General features: G+C 38.9%; 3 protein-coding genes across 4 annotated transcripts in view; all 3 read right to left on the minus strand.

Annotated features, from left to right (window-relative positions):
- Positions 1-2,680, minus strand: part of LOC140924247 (uncharacterized) — a 4,238-nt gene extending 1,558 nt beyond the window's left edge. Inside the window, exons 1-2 of the mRNA XM_073374276.1 lie at positions 2,545-2,680; positions 744-1,702 (exon numbers count right to left, since the gene is read on the minus strand). Coding sequence (XP_073230377.1) covers positions 744-1,702; positions 2,545-2,584 — 999 coding nt within the window. The 5' untranslated portion in view covers positions 2,585-2,680. The remainder of the gene's footprint in view (positions 1-743; positions 1,703-2,544) is intronic.
- Positions 2,681-4,324: 1,644 nt separating this feature from the next.
- On the minus strand, positions 4,325-11,086 carry LOC140924102 (heat shock cognate 71 kDa protein-like). 2 transcript variants are annotated; one of them, XM_073374103.1, is made up of 7 exons: positions 10,779-11,086; positions 10,634-10,707; positions 10,320-10,394; positions 9,757-9,886; positions 8,095-8,933; positions 6,127-6,474; positions 4,325-5,532 (listed from the first exon to the last, which is right to left on the minus strand). In XM_073374103.1, the coding sequence occupies exons 1-7, from the start codon at positions 10,981-10,983 to the stop codon at positions 5,260-5,262; spliced, it is 1,944 nt and encodes a 647-aa protein (XP_073230204.1). In that variant the 5' UTR covers positions 10,984-11,086; the 3' UTR covers positions 4,325-5,259. The 2 variants fall into 2 exon arrangements, with proteins under 2 accessions (XP_073230204.1, XP_073230205.1); XM_073374104.1 differs by lacking the exon at positions 10,320-10,394.
- A 680-nt stretch (positions 11,087-11,766) lies between these two features.
- Positions 11,767-17,837, minus strand: LOC140924562 (uncharacterized). Its single transcript, XM_073374584.1, has 4 exons — positions 17,681-17,837; positions 17,505-17,597; positions 16,481-17,317; positions 11,767-13,987 (listed from the first exon to the last, which is right to left on the minus strand). The coding sequence occupies exons 2-4, from the start codon at positions 17,515-17,517 to the stop codon at positions 13,809-13,811; spliced, it is 1,029 nt and encodes a 342-aa protein (XP_073230685.1). The 5' UTR covers positions 17,518-17,597; positions 17,681-17,837; the 3' UTR covers positions 11,767-13,808.
- Positions 17,838-23,447: the final 5,610 nt, after the last annotated feature.

The raw sequence follows: 23,447 nt of genomic DNA on the forward strand, positions 1-23,447 counted from the left end.
CCAATGCAAACTTTGGCGATTGGTTTTACTGCAAAAGAAATACTTGTATACTTGCAAGAACATTGTAACGAAACCTAATTTAGAGGAATTCTTATGCAAGGTTTTTGAACAACATCGCATTCAAAATTGTCGCAAACAATATTAAATATGTGTGGCAACTGACAGGTTTTTTTTTTTATCCTTCAATACCTTTTATTTTTATTGTAATTTGTTTTGTTACTTGACATATTTATTAATTTATTTATTCTTTTACTTTTTGCTGTGTATTAATGTTGTTAATTTGTTGTCAATAAAAATAAAAAATATAAAAATATAAAAATAATTTAAAAAAATACCCATGAACTTCAAAAGACAATCAGGGCCGTGCTGTATGCAGTAACAGTACCCAGTAGCCTTGGTCACTTAAAGCATACTTTACTTGCTGATTCACCACTAGCAAATAATACTTCCTTTTTGATGCTTTTTTCTGTTTAGTGTGTTTTGTTTTTCTTGCTTTTAATCTTAAATATATTTAAAAAATGATTTTGCCGCTTATTTATTTTAATTGGTTTCAATTTAAACTTCCTCACCAGAAAAATACCTCTAATTCTTCCCCTTATGTAATTTACATCATTATTTTTTAATATTTTATTTCACATTTTGTGGTCACCCTGGATTTCAAGGTTCAGAGCTTTCAGGCCGCATACAATAAAGTGCAGCCTTGACAAATGACATAAACTAAAATCAAAAATATTTCAACTTACCACAACAAGAGGGAAAAGCCAATAGCTAGTTATGTCTGCCTTCTTCCCAGGAACAAACACATTCTTTGGCAGATTCTGGCTTACAAAATCACCCTTCAACTTGATAGTACGGAAATCTTTTTCACTGATATGTCTCAGTCGGTATAGCATAAACCTCAGTAGCATGGCAGATGGTTGTAGACGAAGTTTATCAATAGTTACCCCACCAGGGAAAGCTCGCAAAACTGAGATGAAGTACTCTTTATACTTAAATCCAAGCATATGAAAGGTATTGATAAAGAACCAGTTGAAAAGGGAGTTATTGAATCCGCCCATCATTAGCAAAGAGTAGCAGACAAGTTTCTTGAAGTAAGTCCACTGATCTTGAATGGGATATTCCTCCACTTTTGAACGCATTTTTTGGAGGATTTCAGGGTTTTTTACGCCCACAACTGCTCCTCCGAAAGATGTGTAGTGCTTTATTGAACCAAAACTAAAAAAAGACACGTCAGAGAGTTGATGACCTTTTCTTTTCAATCCCTGGAAGCACTCGGCACAGTCTTCCAAAACGTACAAACCATGATCATGAGCAACTTGAAAAACCTTCTCCAGATTGATCCATTTGCCATAAAGGTGCGCTGCCAAAATGGCGACAGTTTTGTCTGTTACAGCCAGCTCGACCAGTTCAGGCTTTGGTGCTAATGTATCGAGATCTAGATCAACTGGTACAACCTTTAGTCCATGACGTTCGACAACTGACACCATGTCTGGAATATTTATCGCCGTAAAGATTACTTCTGAGCCGACTGGAAACCTCATGACGGCAAGAAACGCATCCAAAGCAGTTCGGATTGATAAGCAGACAAGCCATTGTTCAGATCCACCAAACAATTCTTCTATTTTCCTTTGAAGTTGTCTCCTTACTTGAGCACTGGTTGTTGAAAAGCTATAAGCTGTTAAAAGATCCCTCCAAGAAGCATCTAGTGAATAGGAAAGCAGTAAATAGTACACCACAGTCACAGTAATAATTAAATACAGTATTCTCTAACGAGTGCCACTAATTTTGATAAATTAACTGCAATTCAGCCAAAACGGGTGGTTGCTTCTTTCTAATGGTCTCTTAAGAAAGAAAGAGAATTTGATCACCTGTAAGCCAAGTTTGTATTTATGCATGGACTTTGACTTGCACAAAGTAAAAAAAAATGGAATTCTTGTAAAGAGATTTTCTGATCATATCATTGATGACTGATCGGTGGTCAATAATTATCCGATTATTTTAATTTCTGATGATTGATTATGAAATCACAGTTGATTCCCGACACTAATATGCAGTTCTGCAGACTTTAGGAGGAGACCCAAAAGTTTCAAAGATTATAAATTCCGAATTCCCCATTCCCTGTCCCCAATCCCAAAATTACTCAACCGTTCAGCAGAGCCAAAACACTTTGCCCTTTGGCTGAAGATCCTCCTAAATTCTACTTAAAATACGAGAGGCATCCGAAACTAAGACAACGCAAAGAAAAATGAAGACCTTTTAAAAAATTTCTCACGAGTCAAAAATGTTTCACAATATTCGATAAAGGCGCACCCTTAGTTACGCACCTAAAAATCGAAAAAGTAGCCCAAGTATGAAAGAAAGGTAAAATCATTTCAAATTCGCTCTTTCACTGACGCAAAACAACACAGACAAAGGTATCCGAGGAAGAAAATAAGCCTCGCAGGGAACACATGTTTGAGTATTGCAAGCGGAAAATTAAGTTTATCAAGATCTAGCGGTTCACAAACTAAAGGGAGAGAATTTTCGGCTTTTTACACCACATACCGATGAAGAGGCACGCATATTTCTCGGGTAAGATTGCCATCGATCTCTTTCCACCAAAATCGAAGTCGTACCAGCGACAATTCGTTTCTAACTTTTGACGCTAAACTGAAGCCATGCAATGTTATGAAGGCGTCGTCTCAATTCACGCGAGAAAGCTTGGGGCGAGTAAGCAGAACCGGAAGTCGGATATGTGATTTATTACATGGCCACGCGGGGATACGAATTTTATCTTCGAGTGCTGAAAGTATATCTCACTCGTTCGCTTCGCTAACTCGTGAGAGATACTTTCAGCACTCGAAGATAAAATTCGTATCCCCGCGCGGCCATGTAATGTTCCGTTTATTTTATAGATACCGATGAAATTCCCCGGTGAAATTCCGGCTGAAATTCCTACATAAAATACAACTTTCTTTTTATTCATTTTCGAAACAGCTAAATAGTGCAATTAAAGTGGTCACCTAACGCAAAAATGTTATGAAACTCGGATATAAAGTTATTAAACAGAAATAACGACAATAATACTTATATTTTCTGTTCCAAAAAGTCAAAATTCTAATGAAGAGAAAAATTCCATGGCGACCCACGCCAATATCCTCACACGTGAAAGATAAAAATAGTATCTTCACTGCGCGCGATGAAGATATGATTTTTTAGTAAAAGGAAAAATCCTGGTATTTCATCAGTATCTATATAATAAATCTTTTTTTCCTTCAAAAGGTAAAATTATCAAAAATCATTACAACAACAATAATAATAATTATAATAATGATGATGATAATTTTTTTTTTTTAAGTTCAATATTTATCCAGGGGCATCCAATTTAGCAGAGCTAGTTTAAATGGAGCCCTGACGATAGTAAAAACAGTAAAAATAGTAATATCTGTATAGTTATGTGCCTAATTTCATGTGGTACTGTTTACCGGTAATTTTCATTTCATTAACTATTAAACGATATGAAAGATCTTCCTTGAATTTTGACCTTGTTTTCTTCTGGGGATAAAAGGGTTGAGGTTCCCAAAGGAGCACCTTAAAATAGAAGCAGATTCTCAGTTGCCTTTCACTTGTCTACAAGGCAGGACCTAAAATTGATAATGAGGGAGGAAGTCGAAAAGGTAGCAGCAAAGTGAAAGACAACAAAGGAAGTAAAAGACTTTAAATTGTTTGAGCACTAGCTGGTAACCAATCTTGGTGCCCCCGTTTACTGACTGGGTACAAAGTCTCGACCTTGTTCCTACTTAGTTACTAGCATTACGCCAAAACTTGAGAAAGCAGTGTGTTAACAAAGGTGTCCGGAGAAAATCTTGCACAAACTACAGATGTCTTAGAAAATTTGAATGAGAAAATATTAAAATACGGTACGAATTTAAAACACTTGCATGAATTGACAGGGTACAAAAATGACAACAACCCAAGACACCCCACTTTTGGAACAACAAATTTATTATATAAGATTCTCAAGAGTGTTACAATATTCACCTTACAAGAACATATTAAGACAATACACTAACTTGCTTTCTGTTGTTTAAGGACCTTCAATGTGGCTATACATTTACCAAAACCTTTAAGCACTTTGATTGAACAGAATCTTACTCCTTCTTTAAGGTAAAATAACCCTGCTCTGTCAAATATAAACAGTGACAAGAATAAAGGATATTAATTATTTAGCCTTGCAGTTCAGGCTGTGCTGTAAAAAAAAATTTAGGGAGTACAAAAGCTCCGAAAAATTTGAAATCCAGGGCTGTCTAGCCCGCAATACTGACAAAACAAGGCCCTGGAAATGGATCTCAGTGTTGCTTCGCGGATGTCTCTAACAAGGGTTAGATTATGTCTTTGAGGTAGGCTATGGCTGCCCAGCACTAGTTTTGAGCAAAAATTAAGAATTGCCTAGAGACAGGAGTATTTGGGCAAAAGAACACTAACATTCCTGCACTGAGTGGCATCACCAACAGGGCTCTACAAAGAGGTTTTCCTTACTAGATTAAGATCCTGATGGTCCTTAGGAACACCACACTGGTACACACAGAGAATACACACACTGGTATTAACCCTTTAAGTCCCAATAGTGACCAACATCAATTTTCTCCTACCAATATCCATACAACGTCAAGAGATTAGGTTATGAGAATTAACAAAATGATCACCAGAGGGAAAATGCTTTGATCTTTTATCAAATTCTCTCAACTCATCCATGAAGGACATGTGTAGAGATCTGTTTGGAGAATTTGTATGTGGATATTGGGGCTTAAAGGGTTAAGGCTAGCAATAAAGGTTTAAATAGTTTGTACAGCATAACAAACTCAAACAGGACCACCACCACTTTAACTTTCAAAGAGATATTCCTATTAATTGACTAATAAATAACCAAGTTAAGACTCCTTTGCAATCAATGTGATCTGTGATTAGCCAATTAATGTTGCCGGCCCTGGATGAATTCTTTGCACTACTGTAATTACGATTACTGAAGGGATCAGTAACAATTGAATTTCCAAAACAAGCAAAAGAAGTGCCTTGGATGAGGTGGAGAGATGGGTAAAGTACCCTTTGAAAAACCACAAGTCACCAACACTACAAAAATGTAATACCGAATTCAAGACATCTTGAACTATGAAATTACTATCTTCATGGTAAGCTAAGATGGCATAAACTGCACATGAAAGCACAACACTCAACGTAGCCTACAGTAGCTACACTCCAGAACTCTGATTAAAGAAATTTTTAGTCAACTTCTTCGATGGTAGGTCCACCAGACTGAGAGGAATCAGCCCCACCCCCTTGGGAAAAGCCTCCTGCCCCAGGGGGTGGAGGAGCACCACCACCAGCACCCTGGTATAGCTTTGTAATTACAGGATTACAGACACCCTCTAGTTCCTTCTGTTTTCGCTCATATTCATCTTTACTTGCTTCTGGATTCTCCTCCAGCCAGCTGAGGGCTTCCTTGCATTTCTCAACAATCGTGTCTCGGTCAGATTCTGAGATCTTATCTTTCACCTGTGGAGTAAAAAGTAAACACCTTTTTACAAAAGCCAACAAACAGCATTCATAGAATGAGAAGTTTTTTGTCCTGGCAAGGATTCAATGTCTTGGAAATCATGTGAATGATGCACTCTGTGGGTGCGTTCTTGTGGGATGATCTGGATCAGGGTCAGTGATACGAGATCACTCAGATCAAGGTACATCGTATGAACTGATGAATCCTTTCTAATGGTGGATTCATTAGTTCCTTTGACGTGCTATGATCCGAGTGATCGCGGATTACTGATCCCAATGTGGATCATCCCACTGAAACGCACCCGGTGAATCCTATAGCAGTGTCTGTGAGATTTGCTTAGAAACTGGAATAAGGGAATACACTGTACATAGAATAAGTTATTTCCCACAAATAGAGTCTGACTAGAGTAAAGCTTGGTGTCAATCAACTATCATCTTTTACATGCAACATTTGCAAAATTATCATTCAGTTTGTTTCAGGAAAAACTAAACAAGTTCCCCCATTAAGGTCTCTCTCTAGAATAAATTTACCCACTGGGATCCAAATGATAAAAGGAACGATTATTTATAATTTACTACGGAATTATGATTAACCTTGTCATCCTCTACTGTGCTCTTCATGTGGTATGCATAACTTTCAAGCGAGTTCTTAGCCTGGATTTTGTCTCTCTGTAAATCATCTTCAGCCTTGTACTTCTCTGCCTCTCGGACCATCCGATCAATATCGTCCTTGGACAGGCGGCCCTTGTCATTAGTAATGGTGATCTTGTTTTCACGTCCTGTACTCTTGTCTACAGCCGACACATTTAAGATGCCATTTGCATCAATGTCGTAGGTGATTTCAATTTGTGGAACACCCCGCGGAGCAGGGGGGATCCCAGACAGCTCAAACTTTCCAAGGAGGTTGTTGCCAGATGTCATGCCTCTCTCCCCTTCAAATACCTAAAAAAAATTAACATTTTTATAATAAACATTATATTAAGGCTGGTTTCAACTAGCGACGGAGTCAGAGTCAAAAGCAGAGTCATAAGCACGATGGAAACGGAGTCAGAAGAATCAGAGCGTTTCCATTTTTTTCCAACTCCGCTTACAACCCTATCGCTTGTGTTCCACTTGTAATCTAGTGAAAACCAGATTGTCAACGTTGGAAGCAGAAGTAGAAGGATAAACCAATCACAATGCACATTCCCACGCTTTGAGATTGCTTTAGGTTCCTCTGCTTCTGCTTATGCCTCAGAAAAGCCAGTTTTCACTTGATCGTAAGCGACAGAGTCATAAACAGAATTAGACGAATCAGAACACTGTTTTCACTACATCATAAAGTTCTATGCTTCCAATTATGACTCCGACGCCAGTGAAAACCAGCCTTTAGGCCTTCTCCACCTTACAAGGCTGTGCTCCTAGCAGAGCCTGTTGGCCTTTGGCACCCAGCTTTTGCTCCTGGGCGACTAGAAACTCTTAGTGTTTTTTATACAAATCATATGCCGGGCGCCCTGGATTTCACCAGTTCAGAGGAATGGGCTACTTTCAATTTTTCTTGGAGCAAAGCCTTCCCTTATGACCATGGTTATGCTAATTATTTCATCCATCATTAGTATTAAAAAAGAAGGCATGGAGCACCTATCATGATGTCTCTGTCCCACTTCTACCATAAGCAGGGCTTCTGATGTTTTGCGTGGTCACGGAGCCACGAAATTCAGGTAAATCTGCAAAATCCCGGTGAAGTTTGCCCTGAAAACTCCCAGGAAATTGGCCGATTTTTCCACGAATTTGCCCCTAAAAATCCCGCGAAATTTGAGTTTTTCTTCCACGACCTATCAGAAGCCCTGCATAAGGGAACATTTAAAAAGTTTTTTACGGGGTAGAAGGGGATGGTAGGATTTGATGACCCCCTCTACATGAGAAATGTTTTGGGGTAGAATTACTCTGTAAATATATCAAAATTACAAAAAATCTTGACAAAATTCATTGGGCTAGAAATGGTCAAGAATTAATAAATAAAATTTTTCAGGTCGTAACGTCATATCGACATATTGCTTTGTTTGTACTAGAGAAGTTTTGTTCAACTCTTAAGTCTCCACGACAGAATTTTGTCATGGATAAAAAGATTTGCACAAAAATTCTTCTCTACACAAAGCAATTTGCCACTGCCACTTGTCGCCTGACCCGTGCATAAGGAGTGATTTGCCACCAACTTCATGTCGAATGGTGTGTTTCAACCTTAACCCTTTAAGTTCCAATATCCACATACAAATTCTTCTAACTGATCTCCATAAATTTCCTTAAAGAATGAGTTGAGAGAATTTGATAATAGATCTAAGCATTTTCTCTTAGGTGATCATTTTCTTAGTTCTCATAACCTAATGTCTTGACAATGTATGGATATCGTTAGGAGAATATTGATGTTGGTCACTATTGAGACTTAAAGGGTTAAGATATAGCCAAATTTCTTACAGAAGATGATAGTTTTGATAGTTGTCAGACATATTTCTCAAAACTAGTGATATCGTCATCAGGTTTTTAATTTGTTTTGTTTTTTTAATCAAAAAAGGGCTCAATTACCTGGATAAGCACACTGGTCTGGTTGTCTGAATAAGTGGTAAAGCTCTGTGTCTGTTTCGTGGGTATTGTTGTGTTGCGCTTAATGAGTGTTGTCATGACACCACCAGCCGTCTCTATTCCCAGCGACAGGGGGGTGACATCTAAAAGCAACAGGTCCTGGACTTCGCTGCTTTTATCACCACTCAGGATAGCAGCTTGTACTGCCGCTCCGTAGGCTACAGCTTCATCTGGGTTGATGCTCTTGTTGAGCTCCCTATTATCAAAAAATTTGGAGAGGTGGTCCTGAATCTTCGGGATGCGAGTGGAGCCGCCAACCAGCACTACTTCATGAATCTGAGGCTTGGAGAGACCAGCATCACGCAGTGCCTTCTCAACTGGCTTCAGCGTTTCTTCAAAGTATTTGGCATTTAAAGATTCAAACTTGGCTCTGGTGAGTGTGGTGTAGAAGTCTATTCCCTCAAACAGGGAGTCAATCTCGATGCTGCTTTGTGTGCTAGAAGACAGGGTCCTTTTGGCCCGTTCACATGCAGTGCGCAAGCGTCGCAGCGCACGTTTGTTACTGGTCAGGTCTTTCTTGTACTTCCTTTTGAATTCTTCCACAAAGTGGTCGACGACCTTGTTGTCAAAGTCTTCGCCTCCCAAGTGGGTGTCCCCTGCTGTTGACTTGACTTCAAAGATTCCTTCTTCGATGCTCAAAATAGAAACATCAAATGTTCCCCCTCCCAGATCAAAGATCAGGACATTTCGCTCAGCTCCAACTTTCTTGTCAAGGCCATAGGCTATAGCAGCCGCAGTTGGCTCATTGATGATACGCAGGACATTGAGACCAGCAATTACACCTACAGAGAAAAATGCTTTACATGACCTCCATATCAAAACACATTTTTTTAAAAAAAGCATTTTCAGGGTGCAAAGAAAGTCAGTTTTACAGCTTGCCATTCAAGCAAGCTGTAGCTAGCATGTACTAGCCCAAAATTCATTTCAACTAGCCCCAAAAATGTTTTGATAAGGAGGATTGACTACACAGTTGCTAAGTGATTTGAATTCCTCAAAAAACTTCACGGGCAAGTTAAGAACAGAATTCACTAGCCCCGGGCTATTGGACACTACTTTCTTTGCATGCTGATTTGGGGGGTTTGAGGTGCCCTTTGAGAGGGTTGAAACCCTTTACAAACCCTTTTGAAGAATTTGGCAAACTCTTTGCAAACCCTTTACAGAATTGTTTTGAATCCTTTACAAACTAGGTTAGAAGGGTTTGAAACACAGTTTTGAGCCAAGTTGGACATGTTTTACTATGGCATGACAAAACCAGATTTTTTGGGCACTTTTGAGCCTAAAATTAGAATGACTACAATCATGGACAATAGTCTTGGGACACATTTGCATTTGTGGGACTTTCTTTAATTCCCACATGCCCAACTTCTTCCACCCCCCTCCCAAATTTTTCCTAGTGTCAACACTGTAAAGGAGGAGGAGGGAGAACTGCGAGATATTTTCACAGAGGTTGCACTGTTTAGGAGGACTACCAGAAATTAAAGAAAATTGGGATACTGTCCATGATCAAATTTTCTGATTTGTCAACAGATTCTTCTCCTTAGTCTTAAAGCAGTTGTATAAAGATCAGTTATGAGAATATGTACTTTAATACTAGGGCTTACTTACCAGCATCTTTGGTGGCCTGACGCTGGGAGTCATTAAAATATGCAGGCACTGTAATGACGGCATCGGTGATGGTTTTACCAAGGTAAGCTTCTGCTGTTTCTTTCATTTTTGTTAACACCATGGAGGAAATCTGTCAGTGGAAAATAATGGACACTTTTGTCAAATCATTTCTATAATTCAGCCTAGTTTATCCTTGCAGCACAATCTTTCGTGGGATCTAAGTTTTGCAATTTTACCTGGAGGGAAAACATTTAAGTGCAACATACTCATACATGAAGAAATAGTTAGCACATAACACTTTTTTTTTTCTGTCCTAACGCTTAAATCTCTAGAACAGCAGGGGTACTTTAGGGGCTCTTTCAGTTTCACTTTCCACATCACAACTTGACTTGAAAAAATCTGTACTCTACCCCTGAGATTTTAAACGGGATTAAATTCTTCTATAAGAAACTGGGAAATTCCAGAAAATTCGCTGATCATGCATAATTGACTAAATATTTGCGAAACAATATAATAACCTTTAACAGAAAATCAATTTATCCGTACAATTTACTTAAGCCTACCTCTTCCGCATAGAATGTTTTGGTTTCTCCCTTGTATTCCACACGTATCTTAGGTCTGCCAGACTCGTTGACGACCTATCCGAAAAAGAAACTTTTTCTTCTTGAAAACTGCTCACAAAAGCGTCTACATAGAGACAATTAAATTAACCCTTGCCTTCCTGTTTACAATAGTTAGCTAACAGTAACATCCAAAAACATGGCATTGTACAACTCTCTACAATATGTGCGAAAAATCTAATTAGCCACCAGCTTTCTGAGCTATCGTCTACTGGGTCCCCTTCTTTTCAAATTTAAAAAATCCACCAGAATCCTACCTGAAATGGCCAGTGTATCATGTCGGATTGGACAGCGGGATCATCAAATCTTCGTCCGATGAGACGCTTCGCATCTGTAAATAGCAAAAACCGCTACAATTACAACCGATGCGTTCAAAGCTCACACAATTCCTTCAAAGCTTACCAAAAATCGTATTAGTTGGATTCATAGCGACTTGATTTTTCGCAGGATCCCCGATCAATCGTTCGGTTTCCGTGAAGGCCACATAACTCGGTGTTGTTCGGTTTCCTTGATCGTTCGCGATGATTTCCACTTTTCCATGTTGAAAAACTCCAACACAGGAGTACGTGGTACCAAGATCGATCCCAATGGCTGGTCCTTTCGACATTTTCACAGACAATCGAAGAGGAAAATAACAAAATCAGCCGTCTACAGCCTTCGCTGGTTTCAGCACAATCTGTGGAACACGATGTCTTTCGAAATGTACAAAGTCACGTGATCAATATTCCGCCCATTCGCTCCAGTTCCGCTCTCCCCAGTGTGCGCGCGTGATTTGGCGGGAGGAACCTAACCTGCGATCAGGCGATTTTTTTTTTTTTTTGGCAATCGCCTGATCGCAGGTTAGGAGGAACCGCGAAGCTCAATTATTTTCGCAAAATTTCACGAGTGAGCCTGCTCGCAGGCTGGGGCCGATGCTGTGTCGAATTATTCTCTGGGGCCTCTGGGATTGTTTTAATGAATATGACCCACTTCCCGAGCAAACTCGAAAAGATTTTTCAAGACGTTTCCGTACGTCCGACAAAAAATAGGCCCAGTTCGCTAGCTCGCTCACGCGTACGCTCTAAACAGTCAACTGAAAGAACAAAATGGCATTACGATTTACTAATAATACTGTCATTGACACCTTTGGACGGGCACTAGGCCTGTCCGTTTTAGAAGGGATCCGTTTTAAAGGGCGGTCATAAAAAAATGAGTGAAGAACGGCAGGATGTAGTGACCAACCCTGGCTGCTAGTCCTGCTAGCTGTCCGTTTTATTAGTGGGGAGATCGCCAGTATCGGTGTGTCCCAAATGAGAGAATTAACCATAACGTCTGCTCTTACGAAAGTTAGCCAAGTTTCTTTTAGCAAAACCAGCTCTTTTTTATTGCAATAAACGAGTCGTAAACCGACGAGGATAATAAATTTTATTAGCAAGCAAAAAACCTAATAACTGGCATAGCCACAATACAGTTAGGTAGCAGAATTTCTCCTGTTATCAAACAGGCCTATCGCACTACTGTAGGAGCCCATAACCTGCAGCGAGCAACTCCATGTACTCGTGTCACGGCGTTTTCACAGACCAGTTTATTTTTAGAACGGTTTTGGCGCGAATTTAGAAAATCTTTTAAAAAGTCCCACAAACCATTCAGCAAAACCTACAGAACTAAAAATGATAATTTTTGCCTTTATAATGACGTTACGTTTTCCTTTTTGATTTCATAGGGGAGGCGGAGATTCCATTTTCGCGGGAAAAAGTGCCCTAAAATGAGTCTAAAAATAAACCCGTCAGTAATAACGCCGTGACATATAGGCCTCGTGGGAGTTGCTCGCTACGTGTTATGGGCTCTTGACTACTGTCTTGACTATTGTCAACTCCCTCTAAGATGGACACCTTTGGGACCGCACGCACAGTGTGTGTACTTCTCAGAGAGATGTCCGTCTTATAGAGAGTCAGATAAAGGGAGTAAAGAAAGGCAGGGACCAACTCTAGGTGTCCATTCTGCAGAGGTGTCCGTCTTGTAGAGGTGTCCGTTAAGAGAGAGTCGACTATAAGCTAATGTGCCTGAGAAAATATGATTGAATGCTATTTGTCTTTAAATGTTCTAGTAAGTTTTGTTTTTCTTTTCTTGGTTCCTAAGTGTCCTTCTTAATTGTGTACAGGCAACTGTCTCTTTAATACCATTGGGACAAAACTAAGTGTAGCTTATTTAAGCTCGTGAGAGTCTGGGTCAATGTCGTATCGAATTGGACTATGGGACTGTTTTTCCGTTACAAAGTTGCGCCGGAAACTGGGTCAAAATTTCACCAAAACAGCCCCATGGTGCAATTCGATACAACACAGATCCAGTCTCTGTCGCAACCGTAAATGAGGCCATCTTAGCAATCTTATTGCCATTTCATCGAGTCTTCTGTAGGGTCTCGTAAATTGCGAAAAGAGGACTGAAGAAAGACAGCCCTGGCCTATCCGCTTGATGTCTGTTGTTATTAGTCCGATGGGAACGTCACTTGACGACGACGCGCGCAAATCAAACAACTGGATTGACCAATGACTGAGCGGCAAACTGGGCACCGGAAGTCGAGTTTAGTCCTTTCCGCGCGCTTTCCCGTCGTCAAATGAAGATCCCGTTCAGTTGCTAAATTTACGGAAGTGGTCTCCGAGGTCTCCGTTAAGAGAGAGTCGCCTGTATTTCTAGTATAGCAAGGAGCTCTTAAGTAAAGCAAATTGTTTGTGCAAATACTCAAATAAGTGATTTCAAGTCCCGATTCAGCTGTTACCTACTATCCGACTGTGTGGAATGTTCTTAATTTTTCTGTTATTGCAAATACAGCTTTGTATTTCCCAAATTACGATGAGAGAGACCCAAGTTTAACCAAAAAGTCGCAATATCAGTCGAGTCAGTGTTCATTGTGTTCATTCTTGTACCCAGATCTCACTCTGTCTTTCGCTAAAAAGGATCCTTCCCCTTGGCCGTAGGAGATCTGGGTACGAGATTACCCCAAAGGCTCTCCCCTTTTGCCATAGAGAAAGCCCTAGGGACGAAAAAATACCATAATAGTTTTTTGATTTGAAATGCAGTTTTAATTGAGAGGTGCCTTGTGTAAGCCCGCTGTTTCAAAGCATGACTATACGTGACTGGCAATTTGTTAACCTTAACGCGTTTACACATCAAAAATATAGTTCAGTCTTCATGCATTTTTTTTCGATAATAATGCTGTTAGTATTCCTTAATAAAACAATAAAGTTAAGTTCTACGGCAAGTTACACCTACATCTAAAACGAATTCACTCGAGCAATTTTAGCGGAAGAGCCAGGAATTGTTTTTTTTAGGCGGGGTTGAGACTGCACTTGAATGAAAGAGTATTATGGTATTTTTTTGTAGTTTATTAGTTGAAAATACAAGAATTAAAAATGGTTTTCCTTCCTTCACATAAGTTCGTCATGACGTCATGATCTAGCACCAGGTGCGTGTATATCGCCTGTTTCCAATCAACTTCGTGTTTGCGTCACACTCGGTGTAGCTCCCCACGGAAAATCCGCGAGAGCTCTGGCTCCTTCCTTGTTCTTTGTCCTCATATGTGGGAGAACAGTCCGTGTCCTTTGAAACTTTGTCCAGGATGAACTTCTGACAAACTTAAATGAAAAGAAAAGAAAAATGATATCGTCTTTATACATATTTGTTTTACTTTTTACTCCAATGACAATATTTCATGGTAGTGAAGAAGACGAAGTGCGCCGTCCAAATTTTGGGACATAAATAGATAACAATTTCGAAATGAGACAGAATTGCAAGAATATTTCCTTTCCTGGGACAATTTTCACAACTGAACTTAAAATTTGCTTAACCTGGCAAACGAGACGTTCTCATGATGCAATAGAAAATTACAGAAACATAAACGTAAGAAGAAAAAACATCCCGGGGCAAATATTAAAGGCTTTCCGCATGCCTCACGAGACCGCCTAATTTTCCTGAAAATTTCAAAATAAATGGGAAACTTGTTCTATCTGCAATCAGTCACTACCTTTTTCATACCTAGATTGTATGATATATTGCTTAAAAAATAAAACAGCCTGGCGGCCATAAAGAAAACTCGAAAGGGGTACGAGACCGCCTAATTTTTCTGAAAATTTCAAAATAAATGGGAAACTTGTTCTATCTGCAATCAGTCACTACCTTTTTCATACCTAGATTGTATGATATATTGCTTAAAAAATAAAACAGCCTGGCGGCCATAAAGAAAACTCGAAAGGGGTACAAAACAAGAAACGAGAACGAAGATGAAATTGTCACTGAATTGTGCAACTAACAGGGGGACTTTCATTGCGCCTGTCAAATATATCTTATATCATCACAACAAAGTTATGTTTGTTTATTTGGTAACTACTTAGAAATTCAATCATCCGTTACTTGTTTATTTTGCGCAAGTTCTGTTGATATGGTAACGAGAAACCAGGTCATGGTTTCTTTCTACACTTGCAAAAATGTTCCAATTAACTATTGTGCTGCTGGTTTAGGTATTATTTGCTTTTGATAACTCTGAATCCAAGATGGCGGTCATCTTAGCCGCCATTTTGAATGACCAACCACGTCCCAGGGTTCAATGATGTCACTGGTCCCACAAGCGCCATCATGCGGTAACATTTTCTGATTCTTGCACTAAAAACTTAAAACAGGAGTTGAATTCGTGGTTTACAGAACGTGAAAGCAACTGTCTGCCCGCTGCATTCTCTAATGCTGATTCATGCTCTCTTTGCTTAATTATAAGAGTTTATTTGCGAGTAAACAAGTCTTTAATGATATTGCCTTTGAACTAAATGTTTTTTAATTAAAATCTTATTGTTGGCTGAGCTAACCGCAAGCTTTTCCGATTTTGTGGTTTGATGATTTTCAAACAAAGAAAATAGCCGACATAAAATAGAGCAAGTTGCAATTGTTTCTTTCAAAAATGTTTCAAACCTTAAATAAAAAAATGCTGAGAGTAATTTAAATCTTGGAGAAAAAAAGCGTAGAATATGAAATCTTGTGAAACTGCATTGACTCAGTCCTGCTTTCGTCGGTTACCTTCAACAAAAGCTTGTGACGGTTTTTCTTTGTAAAAAAATCACAACATCGTGTAGTTATTAGTATATTCGTGTTATTGCACGGCTTTTGATAACTCGCGTAGTTATTAGTTTTATTATAAGATGTTATCACACTTTTAATAATTTTTTTTTTCACTGCAGGACGTTGTTGTTTTAACTTTTCATCACGGTAATTTACTATACAAAGCTGATGCATGAATGTTGCCAACTACCCTCTTGAGCAATAAAACCCTTATATCAATCAAGTCTTTGTCAGCAATTCAGGAAGGCGTTTGTTCAGATAATATAAACTAAATAACACTTATTTGTTTAATATTTATCAGTTTAACAGAACCGAACAGAGAAAAAGATGCCACCTTTTACGGCTTTGAGGTTGCTCAGATAAACGTTTTTCTTAAAGTTGAACTCTGAAAGTTGGAGACTTTTGGTTAACGTTTGCACCAATGTGAATGGGTCGAAACTGCTAAGGCTTTTTGAGGCAAACATAAATTTGTACTTTTTATGGCTTTCAACTTCGCCTCAGGCAGAAATTTCATAGAAATGTTGGCTCACACAGTGTTAGCCACCCACGCAGGCGTTTGTAGGGGACCTCGTTTTTCATCCCTTTTTGAGGGATGAAAAACGAGTTTCCCTAAAAACGCCTGCGTGGGAGGCTAACACAGTGTTGACGCAGCTGGAATGCTTCGTACAATATCTGTCAAATTAGCGCAAGCTCGATAATTGGGCTATTGTTTACAGCCCAAATTAACTGTTTTATGTCCATTTTTCTAGAAAATTCTGTTTACTTGTTGAAAACTTTAAATTCTAATTAAGCTCGCTACACAACGTTATTTTTAATTACACCTTTTTCTCAATATTCGCTTTGAGTGCAAAGTTGAGTAAAGGGGGGAGTTTTGGTAGAAAGTCAGTCCCTAAGCGACCAGTATTAATTTGATGGTGCGCTTTATCTTCTCAGCTATATTCAATGCCAGAGAGCTAAGTATAAATCCTCTCTAAACATGACAGCCTCTTCTAGTAAAAACTTATCCTACCGACTTCCCTTACCATAACAGCCACAGGGCCACAGGAAATTGCGCGGCACAAACCCTTGTTCCCCATGAGCGTTTTCCACCCACCACCAATCTTGGTCATCTTTGTTCAGCACTTTGACAAGCTCTCCTCTTCGAACAGCGATTTCATCGTCATCACAGGCTTGGAATTCAAACAAGACCCTCAACATGGGCTGTCTCTCAGTGAACTTCAGAGAGACACGGGACAACGAGTCGCGGGATTCAAGAAACACCGAATCTCGGAGCCCTCGAATTGAACATCGCGTTAGATCAGCCCGCTGGAACGAGTAACGGGAACGGGACTCCCTCTGCAGTGATTCATCCTCCGGGTGCGGTTCTCGGGATTCCCGACTCGAGCGTGAGCTGCGGGATTCCCGAAAAGGGCTTCTCAATGGGTCGGCACGAAAGAAATTTACTTTGCCATCATCCACAAGATCTTCGTTAATACTTGTGCTGCTATTTGCAGGAAGAATGATATTCACGACTTGCGGCGTTTGGTTTTCTTTCAACTTTGTATCTTGTTGCTTCTGTGTGGCGGCCTTTTTCTCCTCTTCCGGTTTGAAATTCCCTATGATTCGTCTAGTCTTTCCGATAATCTTCTTTGAAGCCCGATGAAGAAAGCTTTCGGTTCGTGCTGACCACTCAGAGAGCCCAATCTTCTGCCGACTCTTCTCTTCGCGTTCCTTCGACTCTTGCTTTTTTGGAGTGAAGCAACCCAATGTTTTCGTTTTGTAAGCGGTGATCTGTACAGGATTATGGCTGTTTTCGCCATAAGCCACGCTTACATCATCTTGAAAACCAGAATCGTCGTCAGGCTGGACAACCCAGTAATCTAAATAAAATGCAACAACAAAATAATTCGATTTTCTCAGGACATCCATAAGACTACTAAAGAGTTTAATTCGTGATTGAAGGTAACGAGTAAACGTCAAGCAGATAGCTGGCGCCTTGAATGGAGTTAAGTTGACGTAAGGGTTATTGTCTCAAGACTTAAAAGGCAAACGCGACGTAAATCTCACCTTTTTTCACCATTTCCAAAGCTTGTTCAAGCAACCCAGAAACATCGTGTCTTGTATTATGCTTCAGCTATTTCAAAGCTTCACTTGCTACCCCTGAGGAGATTTTAAATTGAAAACAATTTTAACAAGAATCTGTTAAGAAACGTTTGTTTTGTAAATGACAAAACAAATCTTACCTTTAGTTAGCTCATTACATCAGCAGCTGTTCAAGGATCTTAGGCTGAATGAAGAAGGGTGATATTTGATGGAGCATATATTAACAAAATTTGCAGTGAAATATCAACGTCACGAGATGGAATAATGATTACCATTAATTACCCTAAAATTACTCCCAAAGCGACGCCGAATAACAAGTCACAGTAAAGAAACTTTTTAATTTTCCGCTTGATTATAAACTGTCTCCTACGGTGCATTTGCTCAATTAAAATGTATTAATATGCAAATAAGGGTGTCGCTTCAAACAGGGCGGAAAACCTCTTGAAAGCTAAGTGTTAGAAGTACGCAAGAACACAACTTAGACAAACAATACTAAGAACAACACAGAACGTGCTTCTTTGAATTTCGTAGCGGAAACTTGCTTTAAAACTGCGTTTAAGTTGGCAAACTTGGCAGTAAGACGCCGGAGAAACTTATTTCAAACGGATTTATTTATTTTTGGGGGATTTATTTAGATTTTTTTAGAGGTTAAAACTGCATTTATGCTATAACTGAAAGAAATTGAGAGGAAATATACTGAGAAACAAATACAATTAGCGTAAGATTTCAACTGAACTGTTTCCTTGCATATCTGCATTTAAATTTTAGCAGATTAGCGAAAGAGCTCAGTGGTTATCTCTACTCTCCTCTAGCAACAAGAACATTGAGATTTATGATATAACATAAAGAAAGTTTTTAGGGCTGAAGGCTAGTTAAACCATTTCAAAATGACTAAACTTCGTTTTTGAAAACTTTTAACCAACAAAACTACTTCTTAATTGGCGTTTCCACTCAAAAGTGTGTTTACGAAGGCTTCAGTATTAAACATATCAGTCTCGACCATTAGCCCATGTGATCGATTGAGTGCTGGTGAATCGTTTTCTACGTTAAAAACCGAAAATCAAAAAATATCTTACCGTGCCAAAATTGGAGTGAAAGTTTCCGCTCAGAGCTGGTCAATCACCAGCTCGAGCACTTGTGATTTCTTTTTTTTTTTTTGGATGGTAGTTAAGGGTGGGAATGCGTATTGATCAGGCGTTTCGCCTCTGTAGTTTCAAATAAAGGCGTATTTTTACGCCATGAATTTATTGTATTGATCATCAAGCCTTCATCTCTAGGATAACAGAGCAGAAAACTGACGAAACGGTTTTAAAAATCAGCTCGCAAGAGTCATTAAACACCGTCAGAGTTACAAGGTTGTATTTAAAAAAAAACAAAAACAAAACGATGCTCTGGAAAATAACTTTTATTTGCAGTGTTTATTGGGTGGTTAAAATTCAGTACTATTTCAGCCTCTATAATCAAGTAATATAGACATTATGGCTCTTTTTGTGAGTTTCGGTTTCGAACGGCACTTGAAATTGCTGCTCAGTCACAGTGCAGCTTTCATTAAAATATTTTTAAATTCACTTTAGGATTCCATCCATACATGCTGGGAATTTAGAGCCTCGGCATTGTATAGCATGATTTACTACTGATCAGACAGGAAATTATTCTTCATTAGTCATGTTTAAATGATGCTCACACTATAGGATTTTACCCACAAACTAATACATTAAGTTCGCCTTGAAACAATACCACAGAAAAGTAATGCTCAGTAGCTTTTATTGGAATCGTGTGGTTATACTTGAACTCTTGTCCTATATATATCGAAGAGCAATAATTTTATCGTGTAAATCATAATAAACAATACAAATTGAAGAAAGTAATGCTTAGTCTCTTTCATTTGAATGAATTGGATGGTTACAACATGCAAGATTTTAGCACCTCTTGCACATCAATTACCAATTTGTAGAGGAAGTTACTGCACATCAGCTCTTCACTGAAAGGCACATTGCATGAGACCGAGTTCGAGTTTAACTCCGTGGATAGTTCGTACCGTTTTTATAACAATATCGAAAATTGTAATTTTAGATGGCCTTAAAAGCTTATAGCGTCAATCATAGCCTGATATCAAGAAATCTGCAATAAAATGAGCCTTTGAGTCGCGCCAAAGCATAAAAATTATAGACAAGGTTCTTTTTCTTTCAATATGTTTCTGACGGGCGTGTAATGTCCATTTTCTTTCAATTTAACTCCACGATCTTCAACTGACTTTCAGCGAATTATCTGCATGAATATAAGCGGAAAATGGGCTTTGTTCTACGGATACACGTAATTGATTCAAGGACGTACGTAAAATCTAAAGAGCTTTTAAGAGTTTCAGGAAAGGCATTGGTTTTTTGTTAATTACGCGCGGGCCAATCTTGACCCGGGTAACTCCCAAATCATCTGCAGTTTCGCCTTCGACTTCTTCCCCCACTGAAAAACTCTGCTTAAAACTTGGAGTTTGCTGTCAAAACAAAAATGATGATTGGTCATTGCAAGAACGCAAAAATTCTGTTGCAAGGACGACATTTCATCGTCTAAAAAGCAAATAAAAAGATTCACCTACATTTTCCCTGCTTTTGGGGAGCAGAAAATGCTGCTTCAATCTCCTTTATTACAAGTAGCCAATTTGTTTAACTTTTCGCACCCGGAGCTAAATTATTAATTTCTCCATACGTATCTTTATTTATGATCTTTTATAGATTGGACATGGTTAACGTCAATACGTGGTAATAACAAAAAAAATGCCAACAAGCCGCAGACAAATTGGCGACAAGTTGGCCACGAGCGACTTCCGTGACTGAAATAACAACAAAATGCATCTATTTAATATTTCACCCCATACTATAGCTAAAACTGGGCTGGAAGTCTATTCCAGGATTTTTTTGTCTTATTTTGGTATTGCACTTTGTTTAAGTGTTTTCGTTTGTGGGTAGCTATGCTAGTGCAATCTTTTTTCTGACGCATCCATATTACAAGATACCGTTGCCTACATTTTCCGAAACCGTGCGCCTTGTTAGAGAAGGCAATGAGAAAATTCTCCACTCATCTTTGTGCCTGTATTCTAAATTCATCTTAAGACACCATTTTGAGTCGCGAGCCTAAACAGGCGAGAACTTCACTGCGATCTATCGCCCACGGAATCGACGTGGTTTGGTAGCTGCTCCAACTTTCATGCGATTTATCAGCGATTTTCTGCGCGTTCTATATACTGACGTGCTATGCGTTTACAATGCATGCACTCCACCATGTCTACAGTAGCCGCTGATTGAAAGGCTGGAGCTCAGGTAACTTTCATCAAGGAAGTATTACATTTAAAATTCGTAATTACAAAGTCACATTGAATACTGACCTCAAGGACAACAGAAAAATTAAAGGAATATGCTCTCGTGATCAAGGGCTCTGTTTCTAGTAAAATATAGCAAACGGGCATTTTTACGACTATATCACTCTGCGCCTTTCGAGAAAACTGGACAAAAATTTTCCTGTCTGGTATTTCCGCATGGCGTGAGAGCGTAACCTAATTTAGAAGTTAACTGTTTTACAAGGACAGGCATTTTCATATACCGTTTAAACCTCCTTTAAGCGACCACCACAGGCGACTTACAGTTAAGTCAGTGGCCTTTTTTAGTTACTTATGCTTCCGTGAACAGATCTGAGACTGCTGAGACATCCTTTAATTATGTGTCTCTTAGTTGCGTCGGAGGAACAAGGAACACAATAGGCCCTTTATACAAGGAAAAATGAGACACGTTCCATCAGAACCTATCTTCCCGTATAAATGCTATCTAAAAACAGCGCTTAACACCAGCTCTTAAATAAGGTGCTTCTTAGCTAAGACGAAGAAAACCTCATATAAATGATTTTTGCGTCTTAAATTAAGACGTGAACGTATAGTGCGCATGCTTAACACGCGCCATGTTGGAATGCCGTTGCTACAGGCAATAATTACACGAAAATGAGTCAGTGCCTTAAAGTAAAAATGCGACCCATCTGTACCAGCTGTTCGCTTCTTATATAAGACATGCTCGTATAAATGTTACAGTTCGCGTATTTTTCTGGACGTGCCCTACTTTTCCTTGTAAAATTAAGAGGATCTAATTGCTAAATGATTCAAATGAAAGCTACTGAGCAGGACGTTCCTGTGGTACTGTCTATTTTGCTGTACAAAGCGGTTCTAACTTTTGAGTCTGTGGATGAAATCCTATGGTGTGACTATTCAAATGAAAGCTACTGAGCAGTACTTCCAGTGCTGCTCTTTGTTATGCTGTACAAGGTTGTTCTAACTTTTGAGTATGTGGACGAAATCCCATGTGTGACTAGTCAAAAGAGAGCTTTTATCGAGGTATGCAGTTGTTAAGCAGCGTACCTGATAGTTCGTCTCTGACAAAAATGTAACCATTTCATTGAATTCTATTGACAAGCTATCGTCCACTACTTTCATTGAAAAAGTCTGTAATTAAAGTAGACCATTATGTATATTTTGAACTGTTGCCTGGCCGTGAAAGCCTTTGTTTTACAGTAACTACGAGATGGGGAACCAATCGTTTTCTTGAATGATTATTTGTTTACTTTAGGCAATGCAATGCCAAAAGTCTCAACCGAAAAATGAACAAATTTGCATTTAGCTAAACCAAATTAACAGCGACTAAAACTCGACTGCTGTAAGAAGGTAATGCATGCACTACGTAAAAAAATACTTTAAATTTTTAAGGGACCAGCCGATGGCTTTTTTAGTCACTAGGCGGAATCGAAATCAAATTGCATAAATCAAAAGTATCTTATTTATTGCTGGTTAAAAAAACCTTACCGGACGAATTGAAAATCTTGTTTGTTTTTTGCATCCAGATTTTTCGTATACAGTTTCTCATGTTCGAAAGCTGATGATTTTCAGATGATTTGAAAGTATTTTAAAGCTTGTTGAACAACTTGATCTAATCCGCAACAGAGCCAGGTTTTGATTTGTGGTGGTCCCTGGACGAGAGCGTTCACCTGCAGCATTTCCAGTAAGAAGACTTTGTTTATAATTGTATTTTTGCCATACTAACTGAAAATTTCCCTGGTTTCGTGTAAAAGTTTTGATTATGTAGGCGTGATTGAGTTATTTTATTCAAAGAGATAGTCACAAGTCTCGTTCAGGTAATATTCGTTAAACACGAAAATAGCTGCCCCTTTATTTGATTTGGCTCAAAAGAGGATGAGCTTTATCCTCTCTTGTTTGGCTGGCAGTCATAATTTAAAGGTAAAATACCGACGACTTATTGCCCAGTGACACAGTAGATCGTTGCTACTTTGATAATGTGATTTTTGTCTTACGAATTTTCGTTGGTGTGGCCTTTGTATCGGACTAGTTCAATCGGGTCGACAGAAACACGCCGGTTGACTTTTAGTCCTTATGAGTTCCTGGTTCAGTTTACACGATGGAACCACTTGGTTGTAATTATTATCCAATCCAATAACTTTGCTAGAAATGTCTTCAGTTTTGTTTCATCTTTTTAATTTTTTTTCACAATATGAAAACTAAAAATGAATGAAGCGTATAAACTTTTTCAGTGTTTAAGTCTGTTAGGAATCCAGTGCATGAGACAAAAATAAGGAATATAGTGCAAATATAGTTATGCATTGTCGGTGCCGTTCTTCCTAAACGTTTCATGGAAGACGTATCTTACGGTTTTCCAGGTCAGACTACCAAGATATAAGATTAATATCAGTTAGACCTTAAGTGGAAAAAAACTCGACGTTTGAGAGTGGAAGATATACCTTTATTGTAGCCTGGAATGCTCCTTGTTAAACGGATACATACTAGCTTAAGTTAATATACGGATAAAGCCCAGAATATTGAAAAAAATATGCAGTCTAACCTCCCGTAAGCGACGAACC

The sequence above is a fragment of the Porites lutea genome, chromosome 14 (assembly GCF_958299795.1).
Source record: "Porites lutea chromosome 14, jaPorLute2.1, whole genome shotgun sequence".
Classification (NCBI taxonomy): domain Eukaryota; kingdom Metazoa; phylum Cnidaria; class Anthozoa; order Scleractinia; family Poritidae; genus Porites; species Porites lutea.